The 24,229-nt window shown below is 38.3% G+C and overlaps 2 protein-coding genes across 3 annotated transcripts; one reads left to right on the top strand and one right to left on the bottom strand.

Moving 5' to 3' along the window:
* The first annotated feature begins 1,271 nt into the window (after nt 1-1,271).
* Nucleotides 1,272-11,562, top strand: LOC115746679 (protein FIP1-like). The gene is made up of 14 exons (XM_030682556.2): nt 1,272-1,549; nt 1,754-1,841; nt 1,939-2,047; nt 4,886-4,935; nt 5,077-5,143; nt 5,844-5,916; nt 6,686-6,741; nt 6,981-7,077; nt 7,335-7,419; nt 8,848-8,910; nt 9,398-9,457; nt 10,287-10,379; nt 10,955-11,017; nt 11,145-11,562. The coding sequence occupies exons 1-14, from the start codon at nt 1,494-1,496 to the stop codon at nt 11,235-11,237; spliced, it is 1,053 nt and encodes a 350-aa protein (XP_030538416.1). The 5' UTR covers nt 1,272-1,493; the 3' UTR covers nt 11,238-11,562.
* Nucleotides 11,563-12,715: 1,153 nt separating this feature from the next.
* LOC115746677 (tubulin--tyrosine ligase-like protein 12) lies at nt 12,716-18,745 on the bottom strand. Of its 2 annotated transcripts, XM_030682553.2 has the most exons (15): nt 18,392-18,745; nt 17,715-17,966; nt 17,282-17,406; nt 16,993-17,209; nt 16,789-16,914; nt 16,419-16,675; nt 15,854-15,961; nt 15,380-15,521; nt 15,135-15,300; nt 14,578-14,735; nt 14,095-14,418; nt 13,883-13,957; nt 13,575-13,644; nt 13,336-13,493; nt 12,716-13,127 (listed from the first exon to the last, which is right to left on the bottom strand). In XM_030682553.2, exons 1-15 carry the CDS (start codon nt 18,656-18,658, stop codon nt 12,981-12,983), a joined length of 2,592 nt encoding a protein of 863 aa, XP_030538413.1. In that variant the 5' UTR covers nt 18,659-18,745; the 3' UTR covers nt 12,716-12,980. The 2 variants fall into 2 exon arrangements, with proteins under 2 accessions (XP_030538413.1, XP_030538414.1); XM_030682554.2 differs by lacking the exon at nt 18,392-18,745 and having other exon boundaries at nt 17,282-17,374; nt 17,715-17,902.
* Nucleotides 18,746-24,229: the final 5,484 nt, after the last annotated feature.

Below are 24,229 nucleotides of genomic sequence, written 5' to 3' on the forward strand. Positions count from 1 at the left end.
TTAGACTCAACCTTTTGACTCGCCTTACAATCATCGGACGGTGGATGGCGGCCGGCAACGGGGATGAGAGAGAGAGGGTGAGGGTGAGGGTGAGGGTGAGGGTGAGGGTGAGGGTGAGTGAGCGATGATAAGGATTCTTATTTTCGCTTCCATTCGATAAATAGAAACAAAATAGAAAAATTTCTACCTCTCATTTATGTTTCAAATCTATTTTCGAGCAAAAAATTTATCCCGAAAATAGAAAAATTATTTTTATTAAATGAATTTCTATTCTGAACCTATTCTCGAGAAGAGAAAAATAGAAAAACGAAATGATTATTATTCGCGCCCATACTAGGGGTGATCGATCCTTGGTCCAATTCCCCTAAAAAATCAAGAACCGAACGGATGGTCCGATTCCCATTTTTCGGAATTGTAGAGTGGACCGGCCACCCTAGGAATTGGGAACCCGACCGATGGTCCGGCTTGGTTCTCGAACAGTTCCAAGGAACTTGTGTTCGTGAAAATTTTTCGCACTTGTAATTATCTTCTCAATCTTGCATCAACTTGACATCTTTCCTCTTCTGTGTTTTGTCGGTGGCCTTCTGCGGGTTAATCTTTGGTACATGCTCGCCATGTGCTCTTGAACTTTTTACAGAGAGGTTGTGCATTGTTCCTTGGCTTTCCATGAAAAACACCGAGTAAGAACAATGGGTGAGGCACAGAGACGATCGGGATCTGCTGCTAGGACTTGCGGGAGAAGTGGAGAGGCAAAAAAAGAAGGGTTGTGAAGTGAAGCAAAGCAAATCCTAAACAAGTAAACATCGGGTTTACTTTTAAAAAAATTTTAAAAAAATTGACCGATCTAGTCCGGGCGATTCGATCGGGTCCTATGTTCCTAGAATCGGGAACTAGACCGTCCGGTCACCTGTTTCAATTTTAGAAATCGGGAACCGGACCGGACCCTTCTAGAACGGGAAACCGGACCATCGGTCCCGGTGCGGTCCGAGCTATCCCGATCTGGGCGATCCGATTTGCTCACCCCTAGCCCTTACTATCTTAGAGATGCAACCGCCTTCATCATGGGGGATGCTCGGATTTCGATGGCATTCGGCCTGCGATTGCAGGATCATGGGCTTAACGAAGGACGATAAATTAAGTTTACGGCCTCCAAACATGAGACGCATCGTTTTCCATTTGGGCCGTTTTCGAAGCTTCAAGCCATGGAAGATGACGAAATGGCAGAAAAAAAATGGGCAAGAGAAAGGTAAAAAACTCTCTCTCTCTCTCTCGCCCTCTCGCGCTCCTGTTGAGTGTCACGCCAGAAGAAAATGATCGCAGTGACTTTCACTTTCGCAGTCCAATCGCGTGAAATTTTCTCGTTAGCTCGAATGACAATTCGCAACTCGTACGGATGATTTTCACTGTACCCGCACTCTTCTTCTTCTTCTTCTGGAAATTCATCGACACGGCCCTCTGCTGAGAACTGGGTAGCGAGGATCTAGTCTACGGGGATGGCCACGGAGAGACACTCCTCGGTGGCGGCAACGTCTCCTGACGACAACGCGCTGTGAGTATCGACGGCGGACTGAAATTTTAAATATTGTCTTTTGGCTTCGATGCGTTGCTTCGGATAACTTCGATTGACTCGGAGACTTGAGGGGCGATTAGCTTGTTTGGCTTGAATTGTTTCGAACGGAACTTCTTTCTGCCGAGAAAACATTTAGCGTTGATGCGCGATTTCGGGTGGTTGTGCGTGATTTGGGTCTTGCAGGTTCTTGGATATACTGCACGAAGCGCCTTTGTTTGGTCACCGGAAGCGCACGCGGATTTACGGCAGCATTGCGTACTGTTTCTTGTTGGCAAGTACATTGCATATGATTAAGCGAGAGTTATGAAATGCGTGGATGTTCATGTGGTTTTGCTACGAATTGGTCGCTGAATGTCTCTTTTTTTTAGGTCGGTTATGCCGTTTTGGCTATTGCGGCTCCGTGGATCTTTGAATCTATAGGACCGCTGATCCCACCTTTGCTTTGCAGTTGTAATGTCGCCTTAATGATCGTCACAGGTAGTCACTTTGAATCTTTCCCTTTTCAGAAGAGAATATTTAATGTGGTTCTGTGGGTTCTGGCACTTATGCTGAATTTCCTGCTATCTTTCCCTCTCTGTCCATGTGATAGAGCAACTAACTTCAGGTATACACACGCGATTTTTTCTGATATATCCTTTTATGTTGATATAGTGATTGCCGATCAGCATTGGGAAAGAGTGATGGGAAGATGGATGGAATTATCCAGGGGAGAGATGGAGTCTAAGTTATCTAGTCTAAGTGGGTCAAAGACGGAATCTAGGGGGTGCAATTCTAGTAAATTAAGATCTTTGAACTGTTAGAATTGAAAAGGAAGTAGCAAAGAGTGGTCAATTTCGGTACAGTGACTTCACTTAACAAAAAGGCTGGAGATTGTATGGATAAACTGTAGAAAGGACATTTGATTCCTTCAGCATGCAGAATGCGACAAAAGTGTAAGAGCAAAATGTGTGCAGCCATACTAATACTGATGATGCCTTTCAAAGACAAGTTTGAGAGTCAAAGTACCAAAATGCATACAAATGACTAGCAGAAATGAGAAACGATGATGTGTTCATATGAAAGATGATAAAACTGGAAATGAATTATGGGAGAGTTGCCCTTTTCTTATGACATGGAAGAAATTTTTTGTGGATTAGTTTGAGCAAGTGACATGAGGGCATTGAAATGCTTTGGTAGGAACTTTGACTCTCAGATAGAAGAGTGGATCAGAAGGGGGAAGACCTGAGAAGTAATGGGTGAAAAATTTTTGGAAGGACCTTGAGTATCTGCAAGATATTAAACGTATGACAAGAAAATGAGAGAGTATATATAGCTAAACCCATCTACTGAGAAATGTTTGATTGCCGTTATTATCATATCAGGCAACATTTGTATTTTAATCAGCTTGTGGGGTCTTTTTCAAAATAAGACTTGATTTAGGCTTTGACAATTTAGCTAGAGTATGATGTATCTCACTTTTCAGTCGTTCTGAAAAATAACTATAGATGTGCTGGCCACAAAGCATTTTTTGCCTACAGCCTAATATTTGGAAGATCATCCTTGCTGAATTTAAGATGATACTATTCATTACAAGTGCTATATATTGATCCTATACTTTCCCTGATTGGCATATCGAAAGTTGTTAGCGGTCAATCTGAAGTTCCTTTCTCCAAAAAACTAGACTCTAAGCCGTGCATGACCAATTAAATTTTACTTATTAATACGTTTTGTATTGGCATTTGTTTCAAAAGAAGAACAAAAAAAATACATGAAGAACTTAAATTAACGGAACTACAAAACATCATGAGATATGGAAAAATCATTTTTACACTTGTGTGATGTATGGTGGTAATTTCTTTCTTGAATGTCGAGATTAATAATTTTCATCCAATCTTAAAATTGCAATAACCATGTCAAGACTTTGATTTCACTTATATTAATCAATAATCATGCACACTTAATCAATTGAATGTTTAGTCATGATGCACTGTTCCAAATACTACCATAAGGTCAGTTAAAAGAATAATGTTAAGTCAAAAGTGAGAATCAAAGTATTCTGTGGATCAACAAAAATGTGAGTTTGGAAGAAAATTAAAATTAGTAGAAGTCCTCAAGAGAGCATCAACCTTTTATTTATCTTCACTATCCATTTATTTATTTGTAATTAAAGATTGCATACGAATAGTTAGGGTTGAGCGGTTCCGGGTCCAACATAGGTTCCATCTAGAACCTAGAACCTATCCACTCATACAAGTTTCTCATTTTTTGGAACCTGGAACTTATTTTGCATATGTTGGAACCTAAAACCTATCCTGTCACGGGTTCCAAGTTCCACATGTATTATTAATTAAACAATTGCGGTGAATAATCACATTTAATGACCAATGTCTTTTGCTAAAATCTACTGACCACAACTCATATTTAGACACAAAAAATATGAAATATTAATCAAGTAAAAGTCTCAATGATAACATAGTTCTGGATTACATATTCATCATCGGACACTATGGAATACCGCAGGATGACGCGAAGGCATATACCAAGAAAATATATAAAAACTTACTCTAGGTTCCGGGTTCCTCCTACCTGGAACCTGGAACCTACCCGTCAGAACGGATTTCCTAATTTTTGAAACCTGAAACCTACCCTCTATATCCTAGAACTTGGAATTGATCGGTTCCCACCGGTCCGGTTCTCCAGGTTCCGGGTTCTATCTCGGAACCATGCTCACTCCTATAAATAGTAGCTTCATGGTTGGGTGAGAATGATATAACTAAATACAGAGGAAAAAAGTTTGTTTGGAGAAATAATGGAAGTCATCGAAAAACTTTTAAAAGGCCACTTCATCTCATTACCGTTCATCACCCAATCACTTTAAGATATAAAATTTCTGCTTATACAGCATAACAGAGTAGATCAAGCGAATGTTCTTTGACTTTGCTACATGAACCTGAAATCTGTTGGATTCAGAGGAGGGGAACATGCTTTGGATGCCATCCTGCGCTAGTTTCGCGCGGATAGATTTGGGTGTAAAGCCTGTAAATTTGATGATGTTGCAGCACCTGTTTGGAAGTCACTTGTTGACTTTTGTGATAAATGTTTCTAAAGTAGGAATACCATTTTGTGTTGCCAAAATCCATGTCCCAAAATCTATTTCTAAATTCTGCATTTGCTTCTTGTGCTTATGTGCCACTTCCCAACCCTCTTTCCCCTCCAAAATTGGCTCTGTTATGCATTTTTGTCTTTGTTGGTGCTATTAGACAACTCACATTTGTTTGCTGTACAAAGATCTTGTAAAATGTTGGTTCTTGTTTCATATAATGTTTCTTTGTTCAGGAATCTTTCTGCAGTATCTGGTCTACCAAGTGCAAAAAATACGTCTGCAGGTAATCGGTGCTCCCATTTTTGCAACAATCTTATGGATTGAAATAGGGAGTTGGCATTGCTATAATCATTTGCTGCCTTCTAATTAGATATGTGTGGTTTTTTTAACTATTTGTTTATTGTAAGTTTTTCTCTTTGGATAGGGTTACTATAGTTTCAGCCAGAAGTTGAAGCATATTGTCCGTCTACCTTTTGCATTTACAGCATATGGTACGTGGTTTCAATTTCTTGATTTTTTCATTTGGACAAATAAGATGATACTTGTTAACATCAGCAGCAACTTTTATGTTTTGCTCTTTTATTATTCAGTTGTTTATGTTGACTACCATACATGATATAAATCACCATGGTCCTAAACATTGAAAGCTTAATAGTTTCTCGTAATTTGAGTCTTTTTAGTGCATGACTTACACAAAGTGAGATATCTGACACACTTAAAGGAATTTCATATCTTTGCCCTTAATCTCCCTGCATATAAGCAATTTCTTATTTTCATTGCGATTCGTATGGTGGAATTAGAGGATTCTCCATCTTTCTGTATGCATATGCGGAAGACGGGAGCAATAGCTACATAGGAAAATATTCTTGCATATGACCCAAAGATAATTCTAACATGGACATGGAGTAGTCTTTGTGGAAACATGCTAGGCCTCCATGACTAGATAACTAGTGTAATCATATAGTGCTGGTTTTGCTTGTTTGATATTGTAGTTGTGTTGCCAGGACTATGGGCAAACTGTTGAGGTTTTCCTTATTTTATGAGTACCTTTTGCTATTTATGCCAGAGGAAATATTGTTAATATGTTATATTATCTTCTCTATCAGAGGCGAAACCGCTGAGGGATTTGCATAAAGAAGTATGTTGTCTATGATGCCACTGCTACTGACTTGAGTTTCTTTTGGATGCAAGGAACCGCTGCTATGCTACTTGTCATTGTCTGGGATCCCTACATTGGTTTTCTCTCCATACCTGTGATGCTGAGGTATGACAACCACCCACATATATCAACGGTTCTTCTTGACGAATGACATTGGCATGTATACAGCATGGAGAAGCTCTAGAATATGACTTTTCTATTACAAATTATGCAAAATGAATAGTTAACCTTAATTTTATCTTTGTTTAATGAAAGCATAAGAGAAACCTATCAAGCAGAATAATGTTTTACGAGAGAACCATGCATGTTATCTGTAATTATTTGATTTTCCTTTTCCTGAGAACTGGTTGCTGAATGTTTGTTTGGGTTTTAGATTCAACAATGAAGTTCTTGAGGAGAGGTCAAACATTTGATGAGTCAAGGAATATCTTTATTAGACTTGCTCTATGTGCTTTTGCACGGAACTTATTTCTGAATGTTGCTTGGGTTTTAGATGACATGATGAAGTTCTTGAGTAGAGGTTTTTAAACACATAATTAGTTGAGGAATTTGTGAATTAGCACACGATCTATTTTCTTTTCCACTTGCTGGTTGCCAACGTCTCAATATCCCTTTGTCATCTTGTATTATTACTGCTGTAGCTGGCTCATTTTCTTTTCTTTATCAGTCTTACAACAGACTTTTTCCTCTTTTGCTTCCTATTCTTTCTGTTTGTTATCTTTTTGCCCCTTAAATGTAGTTTCTCGATTTTGTACCCTCGACGATTGAGCGCGTAAAATTAAATTCTGGTTTTAGTAGTCTCATTTTTGCTGAACTTTTCAAGAATTTTTGCTCAAGTCTAGGTGTAATAAGTTCATTTTTAATATACATGCAGGATTATCATGGTCATAGAAGCAATATGTGCTGGGTCTTTTATGAGTGTATATATTGGTGAGTAAGACATGCATTTTGATAAACGTCAAACTTCTAAGAACCTCTTGATATGCCCTCGTCTTGGATCAATATAATCTGTGGTTGTACTTTAATTTTTCTTCGTTGTGCCATGATCCAGATATGAGCTCATGTGAACACATTTATATTGGGTATTCTTCTCTTGATGTCACAATAGTTAGAAAATTATGTATCATTAGTATATCAGCTTCGGATTGTCTGTCTGTTGGTGCATGCAGGATATGTCCACCGTTACAATTCCTTAAATTCTCATCCTGATGTGTTAAAGTCATTGTACTCTCCACTTCAACAGTCAAGTCCTTTGGAAGGTGTAAGGTTGTGATACTTTCCAAAGCCTCCAATTCGATAGGTCTACTTTTATTTCTTATCACAAGTCATGTAATATACCTTTTCTGGCCTTGCGATTTGGGTCCTTATATTTCGAAGTTTTCGGAGTTTGCAACACTTGGTCTCCTGTTGGAGCAGTTTTGATGTGCTGAAAATATAATTTGAACTAACACAGTATTGCCATGAATAGTAGTTGATGCTTTAACGGATTTCATGATCCGGTGTTGCGATAATACATTCTGCAGATACCATGATGGTGGACGGCTTTCTGATCAGCAAATGGCTTTATTGCAGTATCAACGTGAGAACCTCCATTTTCTAAGTGAGGAGGTAGGGTTCTTTTTTTTTTTCTTTTTTTAGAACTTAATGGGTGTTTATGATTTTGGTTAGCACTTGTTGATCCCTCATAGCAAGATGTCTATGAGCTCTTTCTGTTTCAATTTTTGGCAGATCAAGGATCATATAGTGTTCTATATGCTAGAAATTGCCAGCGCGGTGCTGCAGAACTTAATGAAATTTATTCAATATGATTTTATCTACTCATACCATTGGCAAAACATCTATCAATTTTATTTATACTTGGAATCTAAATCTAGTACAGTATGAGATGTCAAATATTTGTTTTCTGAGGATCAAACAAATTCAATCAACTGTATATGGATTTAACCTTACTGTAATAGACATTAAAGTATGGGTGGCCTTCCCATCCTTCAGCATGAATATTACTTCAATATCACTACTTATTAAATGAACATTATATTCTAACAGAAGAAAAAACATAACCAGAAAAAAAAGTGACATGTATGTTTGGAGTTAGTTTTATAATGAAATTATGTCCACATGCTAACCATCCAATGAATGTGTAATTTTTCTTTTACGTTGTCTGTGGTCTTAATAAAAATCATATTTCTAAATTTAAAAAAGTATTCTTTGAACACAAAAGATAATAAATAATTTTTTTCCTTAAAGATGATAACAAATGCCATTCTTTTGGTTCACCTGTTGAATTGTAACAAGACAGAAAACAAACAAGGAAATGGGAAATATTGAATTAAAAAAATCTCAAGAAAGATAAATAATGAAAAAACGTAGAATGAAAAATCAATCATCAAAACCATCCAAGCAATGCCTTTGCTTGATAAATTATAAGAGACATTGAATGAGTGATTTAAACTTGAACAGTTATCACAAAATTTTGAAAGAATTCCATCGAAAATGTTGACAATATAAAATGAAAATCACAAAACACACATGGGTAGATTAGTCAGGAAATACAAAATAACAGAGTACAATCATATATTCAATGATAGGGTGAAAAACTAGAACAATGTAAATTTGTCTGTAATAACTTTGAAAAAAGCAGACAGACCAAAATAAAGGAGAAAGCAAAATGATGCAAAAGAGACTTTATCATTACTCAGAGCAGTATAAAATTTTTTGTCTTAAATTGAATTGAAAGCACAAAGAAAAAAAGAAAGCGGAAAATCAAAAAAGCAAAGTATTGCTAAAAGTTGGCGTCGTCCGGATTCGATTCGTGGACCTTTGGCCCACACATAATGCCCATGCTTCACTCCACGGGGCTCTCATTCTTCATTTTCTCTTGTTCAACTTTTGTATGTATAATGAAGTAGCGAGCTGAATTACAAATAACCATTTGACACGTGGAGAAACGTGGTAGAACCCCAGGCCATCTCTTGATATGTCACTAGAGTATTGTTAAAGATATCAAGATAACCAAACTGTAGGATTGTGCTGCAGGTTCTTCGACTGCAAGAATCCTTGAGCAAATATGAGCGATCCAATGACGGGATCACTCCACAGGTATTATCTTTTGGCTCTCCTTCAGTTATATGGTTGAAAACAGAGTACGAAGGTTCTTGAGACGGTTTACCAAGTGGAATATAAAGATATAAAGAAAGTAATATATTGATAATGGTGATTCTTTATATAATTCTTGAGCTGTAAGTGTGCTGTGTGCTTGTAGAGGTGAAATGGTTCTATAAAAATTATTCCAATTCAATATCCTACCACTCTCTCTTACATAGCATATTCTGCGGGTGGGCCTACCGATCTCAATGTGATTCATATGAGAGCCGGAGGATCAACCTCTCTTCTTAGATAAGTTAGCCATTGTAGCTGAGGATGAAAACAACTTTTTCTGTATGTTCCCAGATGTGAATGCATTTCAGACAACTGTGTTAGAATGATGATTCAAGTTGTATGAGTACCTACTGGACACTGATATTCCTTTAACCAAATGACTGCTAGTTGGCCATGAGCAGTATAATTCTTAGCAATTGCTTTTCAGGTTGATCTGGCCCACCTATTGGCAGCTCGTGATCAGGAGTTAAGGACGCTTTCAGCTGAGGTAATATTATGTCCTACCATTGGAGAATGATTTCTTTAATGCGAAAGTGCAACTTAATTTATGGTGTGTATGTGCAACCTGCTGCGATTGACAAAATCATTTGCAATACTCTTAATGCTGGCCCCAGTCAAATTCAAGTTAGTGAATGGAACCTGTAAGATGAAAACTTAATTGCTAAAATTAATGTCTTGACGTGATTTATAGTAATGATCATGTGGATGAACCCGTTACAAGTTTCTCCACACAATTGCGTTATCACAAAAAGTTTTAAGTTTGTGGTAATATGGCTATAATCATCTTGTAAAAGAGCTATTACTGTAATAAACAAAGTTTGGTTCATGCATTCAATTTCTTGAAGCTGAGAGCCTATAAACGGGTGAGACATCTAGGGGATACCTTACATATTTGGATATTTGTTTTCTGTTGTACTACTTTTGTCCCCTATATCCATGTCAAAGATTCGCTTGATCAAACTCCTAGTTATTTCCCAATTTAACTCAGTGACACATACCATCGATCAATTTGTACTCTCAAGTCTCAACCTATCATAATGGTTTGGATTCTGATTTTGTGTCAAATGCCTTGGCTTCCTTATGAAATTTCACTAGATTTTCTATGATTGAAGACACTATGGTGGGTCACATCTCCACCTTTATAAGCTTCACAACATCCCTCTTTCGCACTTCCTCACTCTGGCTTTATTGAATTTTTCACTCTTGGCCCTTGACATTATTTGTGCCTCCTTGGTCAGTCGAATCCAAGATCATGATTGGCAATGCTGACATATTATATCTAGTATTCTGTTGAGTAACATTTTCGCATAATGTAGATGGATCAACTGCAGTCAGAGCTTAGGCTTGCTAGGTCTCTGATAGCTGAGAGGGACTCTGAGATCCAGCGTGTTCGCACAACTAACAATCAGGTACGAATATGGACTTATACTTTTATGTTTTAATATCAGAAACAAAGGTGGAAGAAGGATGAATCTTTTTGACCTAATTGAGAAGGATGAGAGAGTTAAAAAAGGTAATAGTAGTTACCCCACAATAAGAAGTTGCCAGTGAAAATTCAGTAAACTTCACGTTCCCTCTCTAGGAGTCAAAGAGAATTCTTCTCCTTTAACACGGATTTCCCTTTATTCTTTGTTTCACATGGTTGAGCTGGGGGTGGGCCTACCTCATCTCATAGGAACTGTAGCCTACATTTTAGCACATATTCCACTAGTTACAGTTTAAATTCTGCTCTGTGAGGCCTTTACGAAGTAGAATATAGACTTGCCTTGTGAACTGAAAATCCTTCTAGGAAAATATAACCTCTTTCAAGTGTTTAATACTTCCAAGGCTGGTTAGGAAAGGAACTGTTGTAGTGGATGGCACCTGAAATTTACTTTGCAAGTCATTACACATTCGTCTTCTAGACTACAGTTGGGTGGTTGTTTTTTTTTTTTTTTTGGGTGCTTGTGATGACATGTCACTACGATTAATTCTTGAACAACAGTATGTTGAAGAGCATGAGAGGCTAAGAGCTATTATAGGAGAGTGGAGTACTCGGGCAGCAAAGGTACTGTTTTGTTTATTTTCTTCACCATGCTGATGGTTATAAGTCAGCGATTGCGTAGTGCATTGCACCTTTTGTATCTGTCATTGACGAATTTTTTCTGCTAAGACAATGATTTGACCTTTTGAAGCTTGAACGAGCCTTGGATGAACAGCAAAAGAGGACAGCAACAAGCAGCCAGTTACATAGTTCAGCAGCTTCAAAAGAGAAACAAGGACCCTGATAAGCTTTGTCAAATTAAGGGCGATTCTTGTACAGTATCTGCTTGGTCATTGCTTAAATAGCTTCTAGTTGTTAGAACATCTTGATTACTGTGTCACGGCCCTGAAGGCCTGAGCATTTTCCAAGCAATAGAGATAGGAAGGACTAACCATATCCATTCGCTTGTTACGAGTGTGGACATACGGAGGATAGGACGGACTGACCATATCAATGTCCATTCACTGATCCTCAGGGGGTTGGGAGTTGGGGCATGTTGGAGGATGTACAGTGTGCACGTTGAATCAAGCTAATGACAAACGCAGCCAAGATCTTGCCACGGTGTTTTATCTGCCTCTTTCTTTAGACTCGCTAGGGTTATTAGGACACTGTAAAAAAAAAAAAAAAAATCTTTTGATACGTAACGAGTTCATTGTTTCAATGACCCTGTATCAGCACTATCCGTAATGGCGAATCCAGACTAGTGTACACAAACGTCCGGAATGACGTTACGTGTCCGAACGTGCTCTCAACACTGCCCTCCTTACGAGTGCAGGAGCTATCTAGGGCAAGAAAATAATACTCCCTAGAATTCCTTGAAGAGGACGGGTAGATCTGTTAAATGGATTGGTCGAATCGAAAACGGTCACCTCAAATACACATTTTTTTTATGCAAACGTAAATCTACTGATCCATACATGACCCGACCCGCACCTAACACGTACCCGATCTGACCCATATCGATAAAAGACTTTTATTTTACTCAATTTAGTACATCTCATATCTAAACTCAGGTGAAAGTATAGAATGAATGAGTGCAAAATATGCATACTTGACCCGATACACATAGCTAAAAGACTTCCACATTTTATTCAATTTATGACAACTCATATTCAAACTAAGGTGAAAGTGTAAAACGAGTGAAAGCACAAGATTGAGCAAGATCAAGTGAGGGAGAAAATAAAGAGAATCATAAAAATGAACTGGATCTAAATAAGTTATAAACCCATTTATAACTTTTTATGATTCATTTAGCACTCATATTATGTTTGAGCTCATTTATAACACATTTGCTAGATATAATTAACCCATACAACAATCCTACTTGTCATATGTGGATTAAAAAATGGATCTATGACCCATTTAGGTTGGTCTAGATCAAGGTGACTAAAAGAGCTGATTGCACATCAGAGGTGAAGATGTTTCGGGTCCGGCGGCTCTTTGATGCTTAAGCCCTCAGAAAAAAAGGCTTAGAGAAGGAAATCGTTAAGGGTTCAATTGAGACATGATCGAAATTGGTGATTCAGGTGCTTTTTTACATGGTCTTCCTAGAAATATGCAGCCGTTCTCGGGGCTGAGGGTATCGTCATCACTGTACATTCACTCAAACTCCATGTCTTCTCATTCAGGCATATTAGCCAATCAGTGGAAGAGAGCTCTAACACCGATTTACAAGTTAGAATGGCGGTACTTATATAACAAAATGAGTGAAATCATGATCCATAGAACTGTAGAAAATATTTCATTGCCCTCTACTTCTTTCATGCCTTACAACTCTCTTCACAGTTGGTTGGGCAAAGGCCCAAGGGACAAATTCTAACGGTGACAGGAAAAGTAACACAACGAGAATACCGTTAGAGATCAAACTATGTGACACCGGTTGTCGTCCCTTGATTTTACGACATGGCTGGCTGAGATAATATCAATTGAAGAAAAGGAAGTGCCTTAACCACCTTGTACAATTCAAACATACAGTAGAAAAGTACGTTCACAATGGACTAACGTGAGTGGTTTCACTTAAGAAAAGACAACCAAAGACATCATTGAAGAAGTCGGAACCTCTCATTTCTTCACCTTTAAAGACAGATACCATATCATACTTGCATGCTCTTGTACAGTCAGGACAGTAGGTCACCTACATAGCATGTGAAATTATCACAGAAGATCAGTGATAATACGGACATTGTATTGCCATGAGTGAACATAAATTGTATTGTCCCTCCTCTCGTCTGTAGCGGATTTCACCATTCACTGCCAACTGCTGGGCGACCGAACAAAAAAGAAAGAAAGAAAAGAGCAGTTCCAAGAAATTTTCAAAAGAAATACTCAATTTAGTTGCATACCTCTAACAACTTGGGTTTGAAAGAGCTATCAAGCATGACATCCACCCCATATATGGCCCTAGACATTGGACTATGCATCTCCGGATGCACAAATGCAGCCGCCTCAAATACCGACCTGATCATCTTTCTTACCCTCTCGTGCACGTCCAACCACTTGACTGCGATCAAGAGAATTCAGTTAAAGTTGAGCACAAGAGAGGAACTTTCTTGTCAGACAATGAAAGCCAAAACTTGACTACCTTTATGTTCCTCTTCAAACTCCCTTACAAAATCAGGCGTGTTTTTGTGATTGATTCTTCCGCGATAATTCTGAACAGGTATAGAAACAATTAGAGAATCAGTAATCCTTTCTAACTCCGCATCCCCAATTCATATTGACTTCCTACGGAAAAGAACCGTCAATAACTCCTTTTTCACGAATGAAAATTTCATAAGACGGAGCATTTCACCTAAATCCTGGGTTGGACCTTCTAAAGTGTTAACAATAGCATACCACTGCCCAAAAAATAGGAAAATCATATGGAGCAAGATGCTGCACGAGACGTACCATTACTGTGAAGTGAGTTTCATACTCAAAAAAGCTGTTCTTCGCCAAAGAGTATGGGTTGTTTGCCAACCTTACCTAAAATGTGAGACAACTTCAGAGAAAAATAGCGAGTAACTGTTCAATGCAGCTAGTATCTAGATGAGACAGGCCTTGAATTAAGAAAGTTTGATTGATGTACATTCTATTGATATATTAGGAAAATGCAACCTTACCCAGAATACATCGGAAAGGAATATCTCCAAGGGGTTCACACTGCGGACAAGTACTATATAGCGGAGATCAAACTTTTTCCCTTGGAACAAAGCAGGATGCTCGATGTACTTCTGACATATTTTTGGACCAGTTTCCACGAGACGGATTATGGCTGATATGTTATCAGTGACAGTAGTGTCAATAGTCCGTGCCATGTTCCAGGGCTTTAAAATCCAAAGATTGTCAAGCCCATCTCTTTTACGTATGTAGTAGTCGCCAATAAGTTGAGACAACTGCACTTCCAAGTTATAAGTTGGCTGTAGCCAGTCAGGAGATCCATATGCCTGACGAATGTAGAAGGGAAAACAAATTCCATAGTTAAATATTCTGGTAGTTAATTTTGGGCTTCAGGAAGAACCCAAAACTTGCAGGATGATGGAGAAAATGAGGAATATTCTAGAAACTCAGCTGCTGCAAACAAGAGAAACCTGAATGCTTCTGACCTTTTGAACTGTCTCAGCCAAATGATGTTTCATCACAACACAAGCCTCATAAGGGAACTGATTAATGATTTGATCATCTGTTATTCCAGTGGCTTTCTTTGCATCCTCATCGACCTGCATACCCGTCCAGATGATATCTGCGTCCTTTGGTTCAGAGGCTGCGTGGCAAAGAAAAATGCAAACGTAATGAGACATTATGGTGAAGAAAGGATCAGCAAATGCTGCTACTTGTAACTCAGATTGAAAATGAGTTAACTAAACACTAAGCAATCAGATGTATTTCAAGAAAATGGAAACTCAGAGACCACAATCACGGGCAATGTTAGCAACATGAAGCCTGCATCAATTAATCAGGAAACAAAAATGTCCTGCCATCTTATTATAAAAGTTCGCCAACCACCACTAATTCAACCTGACATATTGAGTTGATGTGAGCAATTAGTGAGAAATGACAGCTCCTCAAACAATAATAGTCACTACAACACAAGGCAAACTAAAAGAAAGCGAGGAGAAATGATAGGGGCAAGTTTTAAAAGCAGTTTGAGTCCAGTACATACTGAGGATGAACTCAGGCCGTTTAAGAAATTCTTCAACTTGAGGTATGTCAGTGTACACGCGTAAAGGACCTCTGTCACCTTCAAGCAGGCTTTTAGTTGCTGAAGACATCACAGATGGGGGAGTAAAACTTCTGGATTCCAATTCCTTACTGTGTTTCTCGTATTCCTGGAAGACTGAACAACAATTAATAATAATCTACAAGCAGCTACTTAAAATTGTTACTCAATAAATAGTATGCTCGTACTTTAATAAAGTAATTTTCAGGTGTATGAAACCAAGCAGTAAGTCTGGCGGATCGCTGTTTGTCCTCTCCAATCCCATAAAGATAATCGCGGGTGCACTCATCACCTTGCTGAACATTCTGGATTGGCCATAAGAGAGAATAGCTGGAAAAAATAGAGCACACCCATTATAAAGATGATTCTGCCACCGTTTCACTAAAAGTATAGAAAAAATGGACATCTAATTTGACACTATAAAGATTGGATGAGCCCTGGGACAATGATTGATGATTAAAAACACGAGTTTGTTTAGCTAGAGGACAAAAACACGAGTTCCATAACTTGTGAAACTACGGACAGAGTGACAATAATTCAAACTCTACATTCATTGGCCCAATAAAAAGAATCAAACATTGCATTCAGGTATAGAAGACAAGGTAGTCTAGCAGAATGATGCCAAAAAAGACAAAGTTGAAGAGGATATAGTTGTAGCTGACCTCACAGCTGATGCTAGGTTTCCCTCTGGCATGTAGAGAAATGGGGCCACCATGAAATTTGGCTCATCGCTGTGCCTTAAAGCAGAGCCCAATTCATCCATCACATACCTATGCCATCAGAGAGATTGCACTGTCAGTATATTATGACAAAATATATCCTTGATAAAGTACTGCACAGGCGGATCTGCATGCTATCCTATACTCATAGAATAGTAATTGGCAATACATAGAATAATAATGGGGTTCACAGTAATATGTTTGGTCTTGTCTGCTATTGATATCTGCACAAAGTTCTTATAGCGTTTAACGAATAAAAACAAAACTGAAACAGATATGCCTTTCCAGATGGTTAAATGTTCTCAGGGTATTAAATGAACCGCATGGCATTTCAAGTCAATAATCAATGAAAAGTATACATAAAGCGTGAACATTACAAAGATAAACAGGAAAGACATATGCACATGTCTCATTGTGACATACTAGGCATAGGAGGACCTTGATTTCATATATGTGAGCTACTTCATTGTTCAGGTAAAGAGCAGGTCGTCGAAAAAAGCACATGTACCATGCAGGAGTCTCATCGATCTTTTCCTCATTTGCAAGTCTGTAAGTCATTAAATATTGCCACATTGCATTGATGACCCGATCTGTGAGGGGCTCTCCTGGTTTCCATTCCGGAAGACGTGGTTCAAGGATAGAGTCAATCACATGCTTCCCGGCTTCTAGTATTTTGTTTGTAGAAACACCATTAAGGAAGGAAAGATTCGGGAGTGATTCCAGAATCACCATTGCACTTTCACTGAGAGGTCCAGGAATATCCACCTATGTAAAATTATTAACCTCTATTGAAAAATTAAAACTTTCAAACTACATTCAGCTAGGTTCCTTTGTGGTAAGTTCTGACAAGAGTTAATCAAAAAAAGCAAAAGAATCACCTCAAGAGCATTTAATGAAGGAAACTGCTTCAGGACTTCCAACAACTCACTAGCTGAATTCTCTCGAAGTGAATTCCCCCGAAGATTCAAATGCGAAAGAGATGGAATCGCAGCAGGTGAAAATGCCTGCAGAAAGGGTAAAACGTATGGAAAAGAACAACGCAAATAAGTCACCAAGAACAGTAAGCTAATTGAGGAACGAACCTTATTAGCAAGATTGTGAATGCCTCTGTGAGAAATATCAAGAGATGCCACTTCATGCAACTTATGGTCACTTCCACAGTGCTGGCCTGGGTTATCCTTCCCATAGATTTCTGCACAAAATCCCAACGCCCACTCCCCAAAATTACGGGTAAAGGATGAATTAAGGATTTCAAGCCCAGGACAAGCCCGAAGAATTTTATCTGCTAGACAGCCATCACTGAAGGTAAAACCGTTAAACTTTCCCTCTCTAAAAGCCTGCTCTAAGTTACTCGGGCGCAAATGCACATACCACTTCTCTACGACTGGATTATTGTTCAGCCACAGAGCTTTTAGATGCTTGAATTTGGTAACTTCCTGAAAAATGATGTCTGCACTCTCGAGCCTGTTTCCACACAGGCTAAGAGCAAGTAAATCCTAGCGCAAGAAAAAATGAGCATGTAAACTATAAATTCATCACATCACAAAAATCTGAAAGATGGTACCGGAGATAATCTCTAAAGCAAGTATGTTGTGAGGAAATGGTGGATGCTTGTGCATATATTCCACGAAACTTGGTAATGTTAACATTTAGTCTATGATTGACAGATGACAGAGTTTTTCTACCATAGTTATGGAAGATGAGATTGTACAACATACAAATAATCATGCATGAACTGGTAATTCTCAAAGTTTCCAACTAAACTAATATCATTTAATTCAGGATCAATGTAGTTAACACCAACCGGAAATTTAGCAGATAGATCGAGAGATAAGAGCATGTCATCATCAATATCAAGCTCATCGAGCTCCAACCATCTGACAGTGTCCTTGTTCTCTTTTGCTTTACACAGTTCACGTTCCAGTATATCCTCAATGCACATGCTGCCAGTATCCTCTATTGAAGTCCCTCCCTCAGCTTCTTCATCTACATTCAGATTGCCATCGACACACATTAAAGTAGCCATCCTCTGAGCCAACCCCGGAACTTCCTGAAGCTGTAACAAATGCAACTTTATGAAGACTCGTGCAGCCAAAATAAAATCAATCCTGAGGTTTTCTAACTCAAAGTTTCAGAGCAAGAAAACCCAGTAGGATTTGCAGTTGAAATAATCAATAAAAAAAGTTCACGGATTAACTTATTCTGCATATTATAGGCTAAAAGAACATATCACCCTAAAGAATGGTTCTCTATTGTACACGAACACTGTTATTATATAAAAAAGGAATGTCGCCAAATCATACCGACTTCAATTTACAGAAGTCTTACTAACCTACCGCTAAACGCAATTTAAATTCTCCAATCACAATTCAATAGTCAAAACACTAGCTTTACCATTACATACACTTAAAAATCGGATACCCATTTCCACTATTACAGAGAAGCTAAACCGAACATGGGCCAAAACAGAAAATCAAGAACCTGCTTGTATGCATCGGAGAGCCGGAAAGTCCAAGCATGGTCGACAAGGAAGACGTCAGACTCTTTCCCCATGAACCCCGAAGTGAGGACGAGCCTCCTTTGACGCCCATCCTCGCACAGCTCGATTTGGAAGCACGCGCCGCCGTCGAAGGTGTCGGTCGACAGCTTCTTGAAAAGCTGCTCGTGCAGCGGCCGTGGCAACCCGGAAGCTGTCAGCAGCAGGCCATGGACTTTCACGAAGTCTTCGAAGGTCTCAATCCTCGACATTGCAGCGAGCTTCAGTTCAGAACATGCGTGCTAGCCTTAGCGTTTCTTAGGCCGGGGTTGATCATACCGCACGTTGCTACAGTTTGGCGTTCCTCGGTCGTTCAAGGTTTTTCCGAGGTTTAGGGAGATGATTTGGGCCGATGGGCTCCGATCCAAATCTTCAGGAGGTGGGCCTGGAGAAATTATTAAGTGTCCGTAGTTTCATCTTCAAGCCCAATTCAAGATGTCTGAGACTTAGGAGTCCGTCACATAATATTCAAATTCAGTCATAATTACTTCCCACCACTGACAAGTCGAGGAACCGGATCCCCTACCATAAAGGTAGGGGTGACATTGAGGGATCCGGTTCTTCCATTTCAAAATGAACGGCCCGGATTCATCCACATCACCTTTTAAAAAGATGAGAAATTTTTTGACGGGAAATTTCAAAATTTTTAAAAAAGTGATGTGGATCAATCCCGGCGGTTCATTTTTTATTTGGACGGCCCGGATCGATCATGTCACCTTGGCAATGTTAGAGGATCCGGTTCCACAAGTCGAAAGTTCAAGATTGAGGAGCCCGTCATCAAGATGCTAGCATTGAAACGTACTCATGTTCTCGAGAGAAAGTAGGTTATACCTTCATCACAAGGCCACCGGTAATTAAACCTTACTTTGAATGGACTTTATTTATCACTACATCACCTTAGATATTATTTTTTAAAAAGAGCTCAAAGTAAATTATTTAATTTTTCGACCAAAAAAAAAATTATTTAATTATCTCTATACATTGTAAAGAAACTTCCAACAATCTTTTAGCCTCAAATTTTTGCTCAAAATGACTTGCTACTCAACAGTCAACAATGGGAAAAAAATGCATTTTGAAAGGGCAAAGCCAAGTCCAATCCTACTCTACATATCTACGGTACAAGACTAGGAATAAGGAAGGAACCCTGTTTCTCCTCCGAAAAAAACACCGTGGGGGGAAAAAATTTACCAAGACGTGACGAATACGACACGTTATGTTAACCAAGTCGATAGTTATCCGCATGTTCAAAACAATAAAAAGCATTTACTTAGGAGGATCGACACGAACTAAAGCCAACATGATATTCGAGAAAGTTTCTTATAGAGTGATAATATCCCCGTATGCTTATTTTGCTAGGTGAGATAACCTTATCAATTCGTAATAATCTCTTTATAATTAGTATTAAGAATAAAACATTATTAGTAGAAGTAGAAAGAAAATATTTATCAAAGTTGTCCATTGGTCCACAATTGACATTCGACCAAGAGGGAAGTGAGCTTTCTTGCTGTTCTCGCTTGCATTTTGGAGTTGAGAACAATACAACAGGTGATGATAGATAAAAACAATGGCACTTTTCATGCCTATTATTTGTAAAATTAGGAATGGAGCGACTTTCACGGAATCAATCATTACTTGTATATATCACACTTTTCTTAGGAAGCATTTTCTTAGGAGGATCGACATGAATTAAAATCCAACCAGCTATTGGACATGGCATTATGGGCAACTAATCCAAAGCGATGATTAGGTTGACAAATGGTTCGACATGATTATGTAAGCGCATAGGTCATCGACACTATTCTTATTCAGGTAATGGGTGATTTACAGGCTATAAATATGGATGATACCCATCTAATTGTTCATTCACAAAAGTAAAAGAAAAGCTCTATTCAAGCAAAGTGGTTAGAGATGTGCCTCTGTTCGGGCAGTGGTCTACCAGAAAATTTCTTTTGAAAGCATTTTTTGCTTTGCTTATTTTCTGGTAAATCACTGATCCGCTCGGAGTTCATTCCTTTTGTCAACATCGACGTGACAATGTGAAAAGATGTTGTATGATGTACCACAGTAATCCGCAATTCGAGAGAATGCTAACGGAGTATTTATTGATTTCTTGCTGTTTCCCTAGGTTCTTCTATTTCTTATTCAATTTTGTTTCGTTGTAATGAGCGATTTTTTCCTTTTTGCTCCTTCTCTTGTTGCAGGTAGTAGTGTCCAACATGTATGTGGAATAAGGATCGCAAAATTCACAAGATCTGCCTAACATCGGTGTGGATTAATGAGATTATTGTACCAAGTCTTATAGTAGAAGTTTATTTGTCTTCTTCTATGATCGTCTGATGAAGATCGAGAGAAATCGTACTCTAGGAAAGCCCTTTTTTTTGTCATTATCATTGTAATTATCCATTTTACGACATTTTTCTGTTTGTTTGATGTTTGTGCCCACTTTTCATTATGTGATCTTTTTTTTTAATTACAAGGCATGGATGTTATCGACAGTCTCCATTCACAACGTCCATGAAGGACGATGCTCTTGTAGTTCCAATTCCCATGGCCTGGTTGATTTGCTTGCCATATGAAACATTTTCTTCTTGGTCATAAATCTTAGAGAACTTTTCTACCAATTATATTGAATGTCTCAATCTTTTCAATCCACTTGTCCTGTGGTAAAACCATTCGCGGTACAAAACCCATAAAACACTATGTCCAAATACATAACTACCCACTTTATCATTACCAATCAATTCAATAATGAGCAAAATCGCTTCTCGAAATTTTGGTTTAACACGTGTTGCATGTATTTAATTACTCCATTTTCTTTTGTTAGTTTTTTCCTCTTTTTTCCTATTTCTTCCCTCTCTTCTTTAGGCATTGACGTCGCCTATCACCAATATTAATTCTGTCTCTCACTTTCTCTAACCACCATCGCAATAGTTCCATCCCTCTTTAAGGGGCGTCACCTCAAACCTAGCGCGATCGTGACCTCTAAAAGGTTGCAGCTGCCTTAGATCTTAGACAGCGTGGGCGAATCATTATGTAAATTTGACAGCAAGTTAGTAGAGCTAGCATCCTCGTTAGCAACATGCCATGAACTTTTACGAAGTCTTCAAAGGTCTCAAATTTGACGGACTGTGCATAATTGCTTTGCCTTTCTTTCGCCGGCATTGATTTTACGTTGCTTCAGTTGTTGTTCGTCCGGCCATTCGAGGTTTTTTCTGAGGTTTCCGACGATGATTTGGGTCGATGGGCTCCAATCCATGTTTACAAACCGTGGGCCTAGAGAAATTAAGTGGATCTGCGATACTCCTAATATGGTATGATCATATTCATGGCGATTTTTGCATTATTTGTGCGAGTTAGTGAAATGTTTCAATGTGATTATATAGTTTTTTTTTTTTAAACGAGGGATCTTTATCGTGTAATTTCTTAAAAAAGTGGGGTCATAATCATATACTGGCCATGACTACAGTTAAGTGGTATCTCCAAAACTGGAATTAGCTTTTGGTTTCGCACACGACACACTATCTCTCCCCCCATACATGAATTTAGGAGCTGGAAGAGGATAATAAGAACTCACATCCGTTACGTTCGAATTGAGTCATAATTACTTTTCACCACCTAAAACTTGAAGGTCCGAAATTGGTGAGTCTGTCAATGTAACCTCTCCAAAATGCCATCATCGATACGTTTTCATGGTCGTGGAAAAAAAAAAAAGAAACAGGTGATGCCTTTACCACAAGGTCAACTACCATGATAATAATTCAATCTTAATTTGAACCTACTTCATTTGTCACTTCCCTTATATCAATTTTTGCTGCATCACGGCCTTTTAACCTCAAACTTTTGCACAAAATGAATTACTCCCAAAATCACTGCTACATTTTGAATTTTAACGTTCCCCCTAAATAAACAAATCAAGTAAGTTTTTTTTTTTCTTTCCAATTTTTTCACAAGTGTTTGTGCCCTTTTGCTAGTGTTTAAGAAGAATATATTGTTTTGCTTATGGTTGGCTAATATCGATCTAGTGCTCTGACAACGATGTTCTAAATGATACAATAGTAGAAAAGAGGGAATAATAGAGAAACCCTCTTTATCTCCTCCTAGCAAATAGCCGTGGGAGAAAAAATTACCAAGCGTGACAAAATGCACACATTATATTGGCCTTATATTTCATGGCCATTGTGGAATTGAGAACAATAAAATCGATGATGATAGATCAATGGCATGGCCATCTTCATGCCTATGACATGTTAAGATTGGGATGGAGTGAGTTCCTTCGCACTTTCATCACTCATAAATGACAAATATGCGGACCTAACATTAAACGAAATCAATAATTGCTTACTCACATTTAGTAACTTAGAAAGCAATTAATTAGGAGGATCAGCATGAATTTAAACCTAATAAAATATTTGACATTGCACGATTGGCAACTAATCCAACTCATTTTGAGTCATAATTAGGTTGGCATATTATCCAATGTGGTGAAATGTAAGTAGGTCAGCGACACTATTCTTATCCTGGAGACGAGTGATTTACACGCTATAAATATGGATGATTTCCATCAAATTGATCATTCACAAAAGCAAAAGAAAGGCCCTATTCAAGCAAAGTGATTAGAAATGCACTTTTGTTCGGGCAGTGTTCTACCAAAAAATTTCTTTTGACAGCAAACTTTGCTTTGCTTATTTTTTGGTAAATCATTGATCCAATTAGAGTTCATTTCTTTTGTCAATATCAACGTGGCAGTGGCAAAAAGATGTCTTGTGATCTACCTCTGTAATTTGCATTCCGAGGGAAGGTCAATTGAGTATCTATTGATTTTCTTGCTATTTCCTCAAGTTCTTCGGTTTCGTATCCCATTCCCTTTTTATTATTCTATTTCTTCTCTTGTTGGAGGTAGAAGTGTCTAACATGTATGTGGCGTGAGGATCGAAAAATTCACAAGATATGCCAAGCATTGTTGTGGATAAGTGAGACCCTTGCGTTAATTCTTACAGAAGTTAAGTTCATATGCGGCTTCTTGTGTGCATGATTGTATAAGTGCATAGGTCAGCGACACTATTCTTATTCAAGTAACGAGTACATTTACATGCTATAAACATGGATGATTCCCATCTAATTGTTCATTCACAGAAGTAAAAGAAAAGCTCTATTCAAGCAAGTGGTTAGAGATGTACCTCTGTTCGAGCAATGGTCTACTTGAAAATTTCTTTTGATAGCGTTCTTTGCTTTCCTTATTTTCTGGAAAAACACAGATCCCATTAGAGTTCATCCCTTTTGTCAACATCGACGTAGCAGTGTAAAAAGATGTTGTGTGATGTACCTCGGAAATCTGCAACTCCAAAGAACGCTAATCGAGTTTTATTGATTTTCTTGTTGTTTCCCTATGTTCTTATATTTATTCGATTCTGTTTCATTGTAATGATCGATGTTTTCATTTTTGTTCCTTCTCTTGTTGCAGGTAACATTGTCCAACATGTACGTGGCATGATGATCGAAAAATGCGGAGATTTGCCAAACATCATTGTGTATTAAAGAGATTATTGCACCAATTCTTACAGCAGAAGTTCATTTTCTCTTCTTTTATGTACCGTTTGATGAAGATTGAGAGAAATCGTAATCTAGGGAAAACCACCTTTTTATTATTATGATATTTTCTGTTTGTTCGTACCATGTTTATGCCCACTTTTCATTATGTGATCTTTTATTACACAGCATGGATGTTATCGACGGTCTCCATTTGCAATGTCCAAGAAGGACTATACGCTTGTAGTTTCAATTCC

The sequence above is a fragment of the Rhodamnia argentea genome, chromosome 4 (assembly GCF_020921035.1).
Source record: "Rhodamnia argentea isolate NSW1041297 chromosome 4, ASM2092103v1, whole genome shotgun sequence".
Classification (NCBI taxonomy): Eukaryota; Viridiplantae; Streptophyta; class Magnoliopsida; order Myrtales; family Myrtaceae; genus Rhodamnia; species Rhodamnia argentea.